This window comes from Chionomys nivalis, chromosome 2, assembly GCF_950005125.1.
Source record: "Chionomys nivalis chromosome 2, mChiNiv1.1, whole genome shotgun sequence".
NCBI lineage: Eukaryota > Metazoa > Chordata > Mammalia > Rodentia > Cricetidae > Chionomys > Chionomys nivalis.
The window spans coordinates 32,355,226-32,371,586 of record NC_080087.1 but is presented as its reverse complement, the minus strand read 5'-3'; the positions used below and the strand labels follow the sequence as shown (position 1 = coordinate 32,371,586).

Genomic DNA, 16,361 nt, shown 5'->3' with positions numbered 1-16,361 from the left:
ATACATTTCCTTACATGGTCTTCTCTGTTCATATCACGTAAAAATTACTTCCACACTTGGAAGTCTTAGTTAGATCCAGACTTTCCTTATACGTTGGGAGCTGCAGACCCTCAGACCCTGAATGTTCTATGGCCCCTTGCCTGCTGGAGTAAACAACTTGCTTTTCTTTTTTTTTTTTTTTTTTTGGTTTTTCGAGACAGGGTTTCTCTGTGGTTTTGGAGCCCGTCCTGGAACTAGCTCTTGTTGACCTGGCTGGTCTCGAACTCACAGAGATCCGCCTGCCTCTGCCTCCCAAGTGCTGGGATTAAAGGCGTGCGCCACCACCGCCCGGCAACAACTTGCTTTTCTATGCTTGCAGCTGCTCTGAGCACAGAACCCTCAAGAGTTCCTGATAACAAGGAAGTGGTCTCTGGTGGGCTTGCAGCTGAAAAACCCCGAGGGCTAGGGCATGGCCACTAGTTATGGAGAGCCCTATATAAGCTGCCATGGAACATAATAAGATTGTCATTCTTGCTTCAAGAGTGACCCATGTCTCTGTGTGTTCTTTACTCCCCAGACCCTTGCCCAACCACAGTTCCAGATAGTGCATGTGCCACACTTATAAACTTCCACTTTCTATAAGAAGAATGTGCTACTGGCATAATATTTTCATTATATGATTTATATCATCATTGTGGAAAGGCTTTGACGACACTCCTCTCTCCGTTCCTTACAGTTACTTGCAGCAGCTAATGAAGATACCTAACTTATCATGTCATGTAGGATACCAAAATTGAAGAACTAATCTGCCTGAGCCTTGCATAAGAACTACCCTTCCTCACAATAAAAACGACTTATAGTAAATAAAATATGTATGGGTAAGACCAGAAACTATAAAGCTGTTAGCAACAAAGGGGAAAGCTTCTGAGCGTTAGCCTTGGCAATAGTTTTTGGAAGGGAGATGTTGGGGGAAGGTCAATGCCAAAATGTAGGCCAAAATATAAGTAAATGGGACTCCATTAAACTAAAAGGCAGGTACATTGTGGAATAAGCAACAGCACAATGGACTGCAGTGTATACACTCGGAAAATAATTTGTAAATCATCTACCTGCTAAGAGATTAATCCTTTCACACATAAACTTATAATCAGAAAAAACAAGTAACCTGGATAAAAAAATGGGAAAAAGAGTTGAACAGATATATCTCCACAAAGGACATAGAAATGGCTGAAAATACATGAACAGATGTTCAATATCATTAAGGAAATTCATCCGTCATCCATCCATCCATCCATCCATCCATCCATCCATCATCCATCTATTTTCTCTCCTCTCCAGTATTAGTACTATTCATCCTCACAAAACAGAAAAGATTTTCATTTGCCACAACAAAAATGAGTCTGGAAAACACCACATAAAAAATATTGCCAATACGGCAGTCTGAATTTTATGTGGAACTTAAAAAAAATCAAATGCGTAAGAAACCAAGTTACGAGGGAAACAGAAAGCTTTATGTCAGGACACACTGCACAGTGAACAACTCTGGTCATGTAGTATGCAATATGAAGGCTACATGCAATGAGATTATACTGAATTGTGAAAAATAAACAGATGAGCTTCTGGTCACAGAACAACTGAAAGGGCAACGTAACACGATGGTTTGGGTTAATTCAATTCACTATAGCAACAGTTTTACTATGTGCACTCTCATAACCGTACTACAACCTTTAATGTACAGAATAAACATTTTTAAAAAATGATTACCAAAGATCTTTCTTGGTATTGCCACAGGAAGAAAAAAAAACTGCAAATGCAAAATAACTTAGGTGTCAGCGATGCTAGTACTAGGCTGAGCAGAGCTGTCTCTCCAAATAACTTTGGTTAAAGTCCAAAGAGTCTAAGGAAAGTCCCTCAACCAGGGGCAGAACTCTGAATCAGCCTTCTTCTCATGTGAGCTTTGTATTTTTCACCTAGAGGTTCTCCTCTTCAGTGAAGGGACTAAACCTACAGTGGCAGGCAGGCACCCTGCTGCTGCCCTAAGATCAGCAGCTGAACCCCTGCTGCCATCCAGTTCTAAGATCTCTCAACTTTCGTTAAATATCACAGAAAACAGTAAAATACCGATACTACAGACAGGAAGTCGAGTGAGCTAAACTATCACAAATGAGAGACGGAAAAGCCCTGAAGGAGAGCTGAGCAACCAGAAGACATGCAAAAGGGCAAAATCCAAACCAATGTGGGACCAGTGACAGGTACGAATCTGAGAAAGCAATGGCAGATAGTGGTTATCTGTGACTTCCATCCTTCAAACTGTTCTGAACCATAGCCATGCTAAACTAAAACACCCTTGTTTTGGAGCCTGTGTAAGGCTAGTTAGGAGTCTGCACAAGGCCACTTCATCTTTAGGGGCAGATGAGTGAGTACCTCAGCACTTCCCATACTGCTGGCAGAAGACAGCTAAAGATGAAATCAATCCCCTGTTTACCATGTGCATTCACTCCTAAAAGGACACACCAACTCACTTCCTATGTTTAGTTCTGACTGTTTCAAATAATGGTAACATGTAGATTTTCAAGGCAAGCAGATGTCTGGGTTTAAGACACCTGTTTTAAGGTGTTTGAATACTGTTAACACTGTTTAAGCTAATACTGCTTAAATTATTTAATACTGTTTAAGACACTGTGTTAAGACAAGGAAACACAAAAACTTTAAAGCCAATAACTAAGTTGACATTGTAGGTTTCAATCAATTGATTGGAAATTTGTGCCTTTATTAGAGACTTAGCAATCGAGTAAGTGTTCATGTAATTAGAAAATTCTTTTAAAAATGTAATGTATGAAATCAGGCTACATGACGAGTCTTAAGGTGCCCCCTGTTAATCTGACAGACCAGATAAGAGTAACTAAAGACAGGATATTCTTGATAGATCTGATAGACTTGATTTAACTGAAATTTACAGATTTTTTTCAAACATGTTGGTATCTACTGTCAAAATTCATTAAAAAATAAAGAAAAATATGCAAGAGGTAGAAGCTATAACAATATAATAATATATAACAAAAGTAAGATCAAGTTTACCAATCCATTTATCTTTAATTAAAAAGAACTAACAAAATTGCTTACAGAACATAAAACTCTTTTCCATAAGGAATGCACTTCCGTATTTACTTCAATTGGGAACACATTTTTATTTTTTTTTTTTAGTTTTTTGAGACAGGGTTTTCTCTGTGGTTTTGGAGCCTGTCCTGGAACTAGCTCTTGTAGACCAGGCTGGTCTCAAACTCACAGAGATCCGCCTGCCTCTGCCTCCCAAGTGCTGGGATTAAAGGCGTGTGCTACCACCGCCCGGCAGGAACACATTTCTTGCTAGTTTCTATCATTAGCAAGTTTCAAATGAAGCAGTTATTGCGATTAAAGTGACAGCTTCCCATCATAATCACATTGCTCTGACACAGAGCACTGATGCTGTTCTTAGTGACCGTAGAGATCGAGGAGAAAACACAGGCTACCAGTAACAGAAAATTAGCTATTGCTTATGTGCCTATGTCACTGTGAACTTCAGTGAATGCCATGCTGCAGCTCGGACCTCAGAAGACGACAAATGGAATGAGGCTGGAACTTAATGGGAGAGCCGCTGCCTACAATGTTCCCGGCCCTAAACATAAAGAGTAAAGTGTGACCCAAAGGGAAAACCTTCAATCAACTATCAGAAAGACGTGAGAGTTAATGAATGACTATTGACTTTAGCCGCCAGGAAGACATGATAATTGGTTTTTGGAGTGAGAGAAGCTTAATTTTTCAAAGGGCAGACTAGGATGCCCTTATGGTCTTTTCCAGCCCTGTGTTTGATTCTCCTCAGTTTCCTTCATGGTTTCTCAAGGTATGAAATGGGGTTCTGTACCTTATTTACCGTCCAGTGGCGCACTGAGTGCTGCAAATCGGTCACTTTCACGTAAGTGTCCCAAACAACAATCACCCCGATGCAGTCTCCTGAATACATGTGATGACCTATTGACAACAGCAAATCACGCACTTAAGAATGTCGCAGAAGCTAGAAAACGGTATAAAGTTGGGGGAGCCATATACCAGATTAACAAGCAAAGCATTGAATTGCCAATGAAAGGTTTTTCAGTAAAAAGTTAAAAAGAAAAAGACAGCTCACACTATAATCCCAATTATCTTTAAGAAAATTCACCTTTATAGAGCATTTTTGGTAACATTTCCCTCTGTCATTTATCTGAATCTGAATACAAAAAGAAACGAGCAATGTAATCTACATGTATAGCACCCATATACTCATATCCAAACTATTTGAATTGCCCAACATGTATCTGTATTTATCATTATTAGACTATGTAATTTTTTATCTACCTAGGAAAATACCTGTTCTAATATATACTGTTAACATAATCCCAGTGACCATTGAATTTAAAATGATCAGAAAATTAATAAAACCATAATAACAAGTATTAATATCAGTCTTTAAAAATTGAGTGGGACTCAGAAACCATTATGGTCATGCAGGAATACGTTACACATCATTGCTAACAAATATGGTTATTTAGCACTGTGAATGTAATACTTTACAAAATAGCTTATTCAACTGGTGAATACTGCTATGTAGTAAAAAGCTCTTTTTAATTCTGAGCAAAACCAAAAAATTGTCCTTAATTTACTAGAATCTCTAAAGCTGATCTGAGTATCAGTTCAGTAACACAAATATTAATGCAAGCTCTCTCAAGTATTATCTATTAGTTAAAGAAAATAATCTCTCTCTTCATGTAACTATCCTGACTTATAGCATATTCTGTGATATACCTTCATCATCAAAACAGATGGAATTGACAAAACTCCTGTGGACATCAAGCTGGCGGACTAATACAGGAGTATCTTGTCTCATATCAATTTTCCATATCCTTATCATAGAGTCATAGCATCCCGTAACCACCAGCTCTCGTGTAGCTGGATGGAACCTTGCCGTGTAGACGAAGGAAGGATGAGGTAAGACTCGGAAGGTACTTGTACTGTTTATTTCATTCTTCCAAACCCTGGAAAAGGATAGAAAGCGACAGACTGATGAAAGTTCAAAATGTTCTTCAATTGTTTATAGAAGAATATAGCCAATAAAACTTAGGTAAGCAAATGCCAAACAACGATAAACTTACATAAAGTAATATTTATAATAAAAATATGATAATGACCACATATTACATTATCCCACCATTTAAAAAGGTAATTTCTCATGAAATATATTTCATCTGTAACTATAACCTATACTGTAAAATTAAAAACTTATTTTCACTAGGACATAATCTGTTTTATAACCAGTTTTGACACTGGGTAAATATACACTGAATAGCTGGTAAAACATCATTTAACACAATATGCATTAAAAGACAGGGAAGAGGACTGAAGAGATGGCTCAGAGTTCTGGCTGACTTTCCAAAAGACCCAGGTTAGGTTTTCAGAACCCATACAGTGGCTCACAACCATTTGTAATTCCAGTTCCAGGAGATCTAAGAGCCTTTTCTGACCTCTGCAGGCACATAGACTGCATGTGATGTACATACATACACTCAGGCAAAACACTCAAACACATTATATATATAATTTTAAAAGATAGGAAGAAACTTTGAAGGACTTTCCCAATAGTTTGTATGTACTCCTTTTGAAAATGTGGAGGCCAAGAGAACTAGAGAACCCAGTAACTTTGTATTTGAAAGCCTAATAATATACATATAGATCCTAAACACTTAAAACATCATAATTAAATAAGACATTTATTTTTTAAATGTTTATGTGTGTGTGCCCATGTGACACATGAAGAGGCCACAGTTTGACCATGGATGTGTTCCTCAAACATTTCTGAACTTTACTTTTTGAGACAGATGCTCACTGATTGGCTAGATGGGCTGTCCAGAAAACTCCGGGGATCCTTCCAGATGTGTGCTGCTGTGACTGGCTTTTATGTATACATGGTGGGGATCTGTATTCAGGTCCTTGTGCTTGTATGCAAACACTTTATCAACTGGTCTATGTCCTGCTCTATTTGATTAAAATAATCATGGTACTCTGACAGAGAACAAGCTCTCCTACACTAAGTACCACCTTTATGCTTACCACTCCATTTTTTTCCAAATGTGTGTGCATGTGTAAAATGGGCGAAATCTAGAAATGTATAGTAGTTCTATGAGTATTAATCATTGGGTATTTTATATGATGGATTAAGTTATTGGAAACAAAAGAACATATATATATTTTTAAGACAGAGTTTTTCTGTAGCTTTGGACTCTGTCCTGGAGCTCCCTCCATAGATCAGGCTAGCCCCAAACTCACAGAGATCCCTCCTGTCTCTGCCTCCCGAATGCTGGGATTAAAAGCATGTGCCACCACCGCCTGGCAAAAAGAATATATTTGTCTTGAAATTTTTAAATTTCTGTGTAAAACACATGTACCAAATTACAAATAAAAGAAAAAATAGAGTCAGCTATTCAATAGAGACATTTTGCATTTTCTCAGTAGCTGATTAAAATATATGCAAATTACTAAAGGGACAAACTAATAATGAAAGGATGAAAGAATGTTCAGGTGAAAATCAAGCATATATGTCATTGCCAAAAGATTTTATTGAAAAAGCATATTTCAATGAACATATGCTACATATAGAATTGACACAAAATAACAAAACTGCTCATTTGAAAGGAATATTATGATATTTAAAAGTAAAATTCTCATTTGATTACTAATAAATCTTGGTGTTATTATTTGACATACTATACATAAGAGAATAAAATGAAGACCTTCAAAAGGACTCAATACTGTGTGTGTGTGTGTGTATTTTAAATGAAGCTTTTTGTGGAAAAACTGAACTTGTTAGTTCATGTTTTTATGTAAAGGTAGACTCCAACATCAAAAGAAATGTATTAATAGTTTGTAAGCCATTCATAAAGAACAAAGAGATACAAATTATTAAAGAGTAGATGAAAATGCAAAGAAACCCTTTAGATAGGAAAGAAAATGTACATATGGAAAAAAGTTAAAGCAGAGTGTCTGAAATGGGATATAACTCAGGACACATGAGCCTACTGCAGAGCCGCTACAGGTGTTTGTCTTTCTGTTTGTATTAGAAGCTGCTGACTTGAGAAAAACCAGATTCTTCTAGAAGCACATACAGGAGAAAATAAGCTAAAACTATAGGGCAAGGAGCGAGCAGGTCAAAAATGGTTACCTGGGAGAAAGCAATGGAAACACGTGAATATGATCTCAGGAAAACAGATAGAAGGTAGAGGCAGAGGACCCACAACTTGCCACTTGTGAGCATGACCAACCCTCCTAACTTCCTTCTGGCTATCACTTCCTCATTACTAACATCCTCCTATCTCTTGCAGCAGCCGCTTCATCATTTTAGTCCTAGTTATAATGCTTTTTTCTTCACTCAGCGCTTTCACAAAACTTTTTATGATCTATAGAGTTCAATTCATGCCAATTTTAAAGGTACTTAGAGGAAAACATAATGAACGATATGTGACATATGGATACCCATGGTGAAATCTTAGTTGATTTAAAATTTTTAAATTCTGTGTGCGGGTGGGGGGGGCATTCATGTGCCACTGCACACACATAGTGTAAGCAGACAATCTGCATGTGTTGGTTGTCTCCTTCCACTGTGTGGGTCCCAGATATCCCAGGTTTACAGACTAGTAGTCTTTGCCTGACGAACTTCTTCATCAGCACTCTGGTTGGATTTTAATTGACTAAGGAGTCTATGCCCACACAGTTTCATCAAGAGATGACAGATACAAAACCGGGTCCACTGACAGGCATTATGGAGACCATCCATATATGCAGTGAAAATTTTATCATAAATTGAAGTCAGCAAATAAAAGATAATGAAACTGATGCATCTAATGTCTCGACCTGCTGCTTGTGGATGAGAAAAAGGAACTGAGAGACTGAAAGATGACTCAGCAGGGATGAAGGCTCAGGAGACTTACACCTTAAAAGCCTTTGTCATGGCTCAGCAAACTGGACCTTTTCTCTACTGTTATTAACCACCTCTAGATAGAATGGCTGCCGTAAAAGAGTAAGTCAGTCAACAGCTTTAGTACATTTAAGGGAGTAATAACTGCCCCAGACTAATAGAAACGGAAGTAAGTTGTCATTAATTATCACTTTTCACTTAAATATAAACTGAACAATGGTGACATTCCGACCAACAGTCATTTTACATAGGGAAGTTAAGGTTAGCAGTAGAAGGAGCCTAGCATTAGAAATCACTCGGCCTATTAAGCAAGAGCAGGAGGCAGGGAAAGTGAGAATGAAGTTAGTGCAGGTCACAAAAAGATAGCAGTGCAGTTTCCCAGGCGGTAGAGAACGTGTGTCTACCTAGTTTAGATTACAGAGAGAAAGAATCTCGAAACCCTTTTCTTTTTAGATCATGAATATTCAAGGTTAAACAAGGAGCTAAAAGAAATAAATAACATTTACAAATTAGCTCTTAAAGTATTTGATTGAGCCAGGTGTGATGGCCGTTCCAGGAATCCCTGCACGGGGAAGGCTGAGGAAGACAGACTGCACGTTTGAGGTCAGCCTGGGCTACAAGTAAGACTGTGAAAAAAAAATGTAAAGAATCACACAATAAATAAAATGCTGTGTTGTGATCCATATTAAATTGAAAAGGAATAAGTTAAGACTGATTTCATGAAAATATTAATATTTAACAAGCCATAAAGCTTTACGGTAAGTATGTAACCGAGTCCTTTACTGGTTTATACCTACCTACTGAACACTTTGGGTTCAGGCCCCTATACCTAGCCTACAATGAAGACAGAATCCCCAGTTACAATATAGCACAAATATCACACACTTCTTGCAAGATATTAGTTAGCAGTTTACACATAATCATTTGAAAACATTAAGGGCCAGTAATGATATACATTAAATAAATAAAAGAGAGTCAAGAGAATTGGCATCAAGTTTTACTACTGTCTAACCAGACAGTATGTATGATGCACAGCTGTGATGATCAGAGGCGTATTTGTCTCTCTACATTCTCTTAGCTTTCTTTGATGGCAAACAGCACAGACAGTAAGAACTTCTGGAATGTATACTAACCTGGCAGTGCCATCAGATGATGAAGTAACGAGATAGCGATCATCTTTTGACCAGTCAAGATCATAAATGATATTGAGGTGGCCACACAATTCTCTCATGAAACGTCCAGAAGGAATTTCATATACTAATAAAAATATTTAGAAATTAAATATCTAGGATATCTTTAATTCAACAAATATATAAATTCACAACTTCTAATAATTTAGAAAAAGTTAAGCATTATCTGCAAAATTAAAGTAAAAAATATTTACAATATTAACACAATTTCAAAACACAAGAACTGTTTTAATTTGATCTCAGTTTACATAAAATTTTTATATGCTACATTTTGACAATATTCTTTAATATGCTATCAATTACTCATATTGCTACAATCCCCAAAGAACTTTTCATAGTCAATTTATTATAAAAACTAAATAATATTTACACTGCAATTCAGTTTAAATAATTTATAACTTAGAATTTCATAAATAAGGTATTACTTTCCTCTAAAATCAATTAAATTCCAAAAATTTTTGGATGTAATGAGAAACATAAACTACTGCATTGTCAGAAAGAAATTCTAATAGTAAAATGTTAGCATGCATAATGGAATTAGCAGCAAATGAGTTGAATAGACAAAGCAAGGTAGGGCAGATACTCAAGGAAATCTAAATTGAGTGCTCAACAACGACCAGTGCCCAAGTCTCTACTTCCACCTAGTGGTGAAATCAACCACCCTTCAGACAACTAAGCAGTTCAGAACTCAGAGCAAAATCGGGACTTTGGAAAATCTAATCCCCTGTAAAAGAAAAAAGAAGACTTGCAAATGGCGTTACAGAACTCAGAATTAACCGTGCAAGGCTTGGGAGAGCTGGAGGAGCACTCACTTGAGAAAATGGTTGCTTCAGTAAGAACACTGAGCTTTGTGTTGTTACAACTATCTAATTCCTCTTTCCTAAATAAACACTGAAGAAACCGTAAAAAACAAAACAAAACAAAAAACAATGAAAATCAGAAGCCCAGAAACTACTCACTGATGCAGAAGAGGTCTGAAGCTCCCAACAAACAACTCTAGTGCAAAGACTTCTTCCTATTCTATGACCTGTCCTGCTCAAAGCAGGCTCCAAGGCTTAGTGAACTACTTTAGTAGCTTCCCTAAGCATCTGCTTCCAGTGTGCATGCAGAAACAACCAGGGGCACCCTCTAATGCTGTGGTTGCTTTAGATTGATGCCAGCTGGGGATAAGAAGCAGTGCACTAAAGAACACAAAATCTAAATACAAGCAGAACCTGGAATTGGATGGCTATGGAGAACTATAGACACCTTCAAAATATTGCTAAGAATCTAGGTTCCCCACACAAGTATGTAAAGGCAACATGCACAACCAAGAAAAACCTGGGAGGCTTTATATTTATGTGGGTGACCCGAAGTAGCTTAGGGACTTTTTTAAATTGTGTGCTAAATAACTGAAAGAATATCCCAGAATAATGCTCCCTGGCAAAGGGCAGCATCAGACTAGCTGACTGGGTACAGTGTACAGAGGATTAATACACAGCAGAGAACAAATTCTTTACAGAATGTGTCTAGGAGATTAACCGCACAATCCGAAGCAGTAGCACAGCTAAGGTAGCCGAAGGGAGAATAATGGAAGCACTATATTACTTCAAATACCCAGCTTTCAACATGAGGTTGTGACATGGAAACAGACAAACAAACAGAAAAGTATAGCTACACACAGGGAGAAAAAGCAGTTGTCCATACAGAAACCTGGGAAGCCCAGTTCTGATCTTTCTTAGCAAGACAATTAAACCTATCACTGTCACACGGTCAAAGACTTAAAGAAAGCCTAAGGCTCTCCTCGCCAAAAAAGAAAGCATAGGCAAATAAACAGAAATGCTAAGGATGAGCCCAAAAGGAGCATTGGAATTGAAAAGTATAATCACTGAAATAAAGAACTCAAGAGAATGGTTCAACAACAGACCTGAACTAGCCCAAGAATCACTAACCCTGATTTTAGGGGAACTGACACTATCCAATCTAAGGAACAGAAAATGAATGAAGAAAAATGATTAAGTGTCAGAGATCCAACAGACAACACTAAGTCTCCAAAGACAGGTGTGATGGCAATGGTAGGAGCAGAAAGACAAAGGCAGCAAACAGAACATCTGGAGAAATAATAAAGGGATACTTCCAAAATTCATGGAGCAAGCTGGGTGAATTCTCAGTCAGACATCCCATAATCAAAGAATGCAAAGCTAAAGATAATGATTCTTATTATATTTGTTGAGATTAAAGTAATAAATAAATCTAAATATATAATTATTTAAGCACAGAATAACATTTAACAGAGAAAAATCTAACACACACAAGTCATGAATAACCCTTTCATTCTCCAAAAGATAATAATGACAATTAATATGTTGGAACATGTATTTTATGAATATCATGAACCGTGTGAAGCTAGGTTAAGTCCAGTGTGGCCTGAAAATCAGGGCAGATGCCCACGAAGAGCTGGCTTCTTCTAGACAACGAAAGCTAATGTCATTACCGAGATAAAATAAACAACTAAATCCAGAATATTATAATCCTGCTTTTAAAATCTCCCAAGGCTAAATAAAAAGATCTCTTGCCTTTCTGCTGCCTTCCCTACCACAACGGAAGCTTTCTTTGAGGTCCTTCAGGATCACGTATTAGAATTTTAGCACATGGGGGGCTGGAGAGATGGCCCAGCAGTTAAGAGCATTGCCTGCTCTGCCAAAGGTCCTGAGTTCAATTCCCAGCAACCACATGGTGGCTCACAGCCATCTGTAATGAGGTCTGGTGCCCTCTTCTGGCCTTCAGGCATACACACAGACAGAATATTGTATACATAATAAATAAATATTTCAAAAAAAAGAATTTTAGCACATGGCAAAACTGCTGCACTTTGTAATTCAGATCATGACAACTACCAGCTAAAATCACAATGGGCTAAAAGCTTCCCATGATACTCAAAATTCTCCTAGTACTAGATGTGTATATTTAAAATAGACAATGTTTACAAAAATCCACCTGTTTGTTAAACAAATAACATCTTTCATTCAATCTTCTCATTCTGAATAGATATTATACAGTAACTATTCCTTTATTTTAAGAAATATGATTAATTTACTAAGGAATTGTTAAATAAGATTTCAGTTAACTAAAAACCCAATATTGATCACACTGAATACAATCAGATCAAATAGGTAGCGTTATTCTTACGTATAATCGGATATCCATCTCGGCTGGCACAGGCGGCTGCTAATATTCTTCCGTTGTGGGAGAAGCCAAGGCAGAAACACCCTCGCTCTCCAGCATTCAGTGAGAAGAGGTGCTTGTTAGGGATACGACAAGCCTTAAAAGAATTTATTAAAACTACATAAATTAGGAAACATTAAAATAAAATGACCCTATAATTTCCATTACCATAATTTCCTGCTAAAGTTCCTTTACTATAACACATAGGAAAAGAAATACACATACACAGAGTAATGAAAAACTATAAAAAATTATTCTTTTAGTACAGAATTGGTTTTCCATAAAACAAATTTATGTCTAATTAGCACTTAGGTAATCTAAAGCACAAATAAACAATTCAGTATCTAATGCTCCAAAACTATTATTGTTATATTGCTTTCATACAGCCATACTAAGAATGTTTTTCACCTCCTTACTCAATGACAGCAGTCACTTTTCCTAAGGTCAGAAACATTTGAAAGCTACAAATGCCATGCATGTCCTAGTTTAAATTCAGGACTTAGGAATAATCATCCTTGGCTTTTCTCTCCTAAAATAACCACCCACTATTGCTGTCTCCAAGACAGAGAGCCTTGCTTTCTCTGTGGTTTGAGTTATTCATGGTCACTATGGTCTGATAATATTATGTGTAGAATTCAGAAATAAATGATTTCTAAGTTTTAAAATGTGTTCCATTCTAAATAGTGTGTTGGAATTCTGCCACCTTACATCCTACCCTGGATATGAATTATCTCTGCTTATTGTATCAGTGTTAAACATTTTACTGGACCATTAGTGGTGTGGGAGAATGGTCTGCATTCTGTCAATTATATTTTAAATAAACACTGAATGTCCAGTAGCCAGGCAGGAAGTATAGGTGAGACAACCAGACAGGAAGTAGAGGTGGATCACCGAGAATAGGAGAATTCTGGGAAGGAGGAAGCCCATTCCTCTGGAGTTCTGGCCCGACCACAGAAGCAAGATGTGACTGCCCCGCTGAATAAGGTACTGAGCCACATGGCTAACACTGATAAGAATAATGGGCTAATAATGAGCTATATAAGTTATAAGAGCTAATAAGAAGCCTGAACTAATGGGCCAATCAGTTTATAGTTAATGTAGACCTCTGTGTGATTTCTTTGGGACTTAACGATTGCAGGGAACTGGGCAGGACAGAAAACTCAGTCAACACATTAGTAGTTGATTAGCTGTTAGACTATCATGATATTGCAGTGTTTGTGTTCAAATGATCTGTATTTTCATTAAGGGTGGTACCAAGCATAAAAAGCAATGCTGCCAGCCAATTTCAAAATACCAAGCTGTAAAATGCTTCCTTTAAAAGTGTTAAGGATGAGAAAGCCTAGTTCCTGAGCTACTTAAGAGGATGAAGTAAGTACACACAGAGCCCTTATTGTATATCATGAACGTTGACATCACTGCAAATGTCTTTAGCTATATTCATCACAATAGCATTACAAATAGTTATTACCAGATGACTGCAAATATTAACTAAATATAGCTAATAAAGATTATTCAGATGGTCAGGCCAAGCTTACTGGATGGAGGAAGTTGGTGCCAAGTAGACCTTTCCTTCCTTAAACCGTTTTTCTCAAATATTTTGTCAGAGCAATGGCAAATGAACAAATGAAAGCATCATCAACCCTCTCACCTGACCGGGGAGACGTTTCCACTTTATCACTTCCTTTGAATCTTCTAATCCAGGTTCTGTGTCTACTGAACTTGTCTCACGGTGGCGTTCACAATACACAGGTGTACCTTTTTCCTCCTGAAGAGCCATCATAGAGCGGTAAGATGGCTTTATCTAAGTGTGTAAGAAAAATGAGAAAATGTTAAACGTGCACAAACACGCTAAAGCCATGGCACACTTGTGGACGTCAAGTTGTAGGAATTGGTGCAGTTCTTCCTCCACTACAACCTTGAGAAGTTGTGATACCTCGCTACAAAGCCTAAAACATTTTATTTATTGCCCTTTATATGAAAATGTTTCCCATTACCAACTTTCCATCTATTTATTTTCAACTACAAAATAAAAAATTATGCCAAAACAGTTTTCTTAACAGTGAAGTCTACTCCTTAAAACTTACAAGTTCATCTACTCTTTAACTGTTATAGACTAAACACAGTCTTTGCAGGATTCTTTCTGTTACAGAAACCTGTTAAAATCATTCTGAGAGCTTAGATTTTTAAATATAGAAAGAACATTAGGTCATCCTTAATTTTGATAATAGAGGAGAGACATTTATATTCACTATTAACTTACACAGTCCGGAACTTTCAGTCCCCGTATGGTTACGTACAATGTTGATGGATAACGATTTCTTGGACACTTGGACCACCATTCAAAAACCTCAACAACATTTGACTGGGACCGAGGTTTGGTGGGTGGGTAGTAGAGCTGGAGACGAAGTTTTGAATTGATGTTTGCGTTTCCATTGGCTCCCAGAAGCTTAAAACAAGATTTTGTGTAAAATGTTATCTATTTTTGAAAGCACACATCCAATAAAGCAATCACAGAGCCAGAAGCTTGGTTTTAAAAGACTAAAACAGGTTGAAATGGTTTAGCTGTATAGAGAAAAAGGGAGCTGAACCTAGCGGGAGGCACTTTCTGATCAGCTTGGCAAATCTGAAGACATTTTCCAGCAGCACTCTTTTCGGCTGCAGAACTGCTGCAGACTGCTGAGAAGTTACATCATGGCAGCAGAAAAAGAGTGAGCAACAAGCACTTGTTTGAAATAATTACGATGAAGAGGAAAGTACGTATTACTGCACACAAGCATTTCTGCTTCCTGTCGGTACTTTTTCTCTAGCAGTGCTAAAGATGAACCCACCGAGGTCTTGCAGTGTGCCCCAAGTGCTCTGTTACTAAGCTATGTCCCGAACCCTTATTTTCCTTTCAATTTTGAAAGTAAACTACCAGGCTGGTCTTGAAATCTGGAAGTCAAGCAGATCTTGAGCTTGTAGCCCCTCTCCCCTGTCCCGCCTCAGCGTCCCCAGTATCTGGAACTACAGGACTACATTAATACTTTTAATGAGTAAAATGGTATACACAAATCATTTTAAGATAAGTTAATTCAAACCAACCACTCTATTTTTCAGTATTTTAGTTTACCTTCTTTGAAAGGTCTATTTAAAAAGCCAAGTAAACAAAACAAGATAAGCAGATAAATGGAGAGTATTAGGAAAAGAACTCAGCAATTCAAATGAAGCTTTCTTTTACTCCATAATGGCTAAATAGGAAATGCCCTTGTAAGCACTGTGTCCATTGTGAATTTGAGAAGAAAGTTAGTGTTTTGCGGCAGTTCATGGAGTTTTCAGGTGGCTAGGACTGGAAGCAAGGCACCGAGGGCAGGGCACTTAGCGCTACTGGCTAATGCAACTTGGAAAGAAGAAAAAAGAGCCAAGTGTAGAGTTGTCCCAAGAACCTATGATGACCAAAGTGCCATCACAATGTGAGGATACACATGTGCTATCACATGAGACTGGCAAGTCCTTAAGTGTGACTCGTGTAACTATGGAAGTAAATTTTTAATTATATTTTATTTGAATTAATCTGAGAAAAACATGATATGTGTTACTTATGGTTATAAACTCACGAGCCTAGGCAGACAATATGAGGAGAAGTAAGAGACAAGAGGAGAGGTAAGAGATTTGCCAGGATAGTCAAAGTTGAAATGTCCAGTAAGTAACTGTATTCACAAATCCAAAGAACAAGAAACAAAAGTGGGTTTAAGAAAACTGAATCCTTCAGTAGATATTCAACCCTTCTGTGTCTGTAAGTGTGGGGAGATAGTGAACATGAGAAACTCCAAGAGAATTATGCAACAAATTTAATACAACCATATACAGCAAATATAAAATAAAAACCAAAATTGCTCAAAGAATTAATCCAACAGAAACTACTGATAATTTGTAAAGCTTGTAAGTTTTACAATGAAGAAAAAGACACACAGTATTACAAATGGGAAACACATAGAATCCATTACCCTTTATAGGATCAGAGATATGGA

General features: G+C 37.3%; 1 protein-coding gene across 5 annotated transcripts in view; it reads right to left on the bottom strand.

Annotated features, from left to right (window-relative positions):
• Ahi1 (Abelson helper integration site 1) overlaps positions 1 to 16,361 on the bottom strand; it is a 142,765-nt gene that overhangs the window by 103,057 nt on the left and 23,347 nt on the right. For all 5 annotated transcript variants that reach the window (XR_009055621.1, XM_057751696.1, XM_057751715.1 and 2 more), the window contains exons 7-12: positions 14,615 to 14,800; positions 14,003 to 14,155; positions 12,319 to 12,451; positions 9,094 to 9,217; positions 4,798 to 5,027; positions 3,881 to 3,987 (exon numbers count right to left, since the gene is read on the bottom strand). Coding sequence is in view for 4 of the 5 variants with exons in the window: in XM_057751696.1 (XP_057607679.1) it covers positions 3,881 to 3,987; positions 4,798 to 5,027; positions 9,094 to 9,217; positions 12,319 to 12,451; positions 14,003 to 14,155; positions 14,615 to 14,800 (933 nt within the window). In the remaining variant the exon portion in view is untranslated. The remainder of the gene's footprint in view (positions 1 to 3,880; positions 3,988 to 4,797; positions 5,028 to 9,093; positions 9,218 to 12,318; positions 12,452 to 14,002; positions 14,156 to 14,614; positions 14,801 to 16,361) is intronic.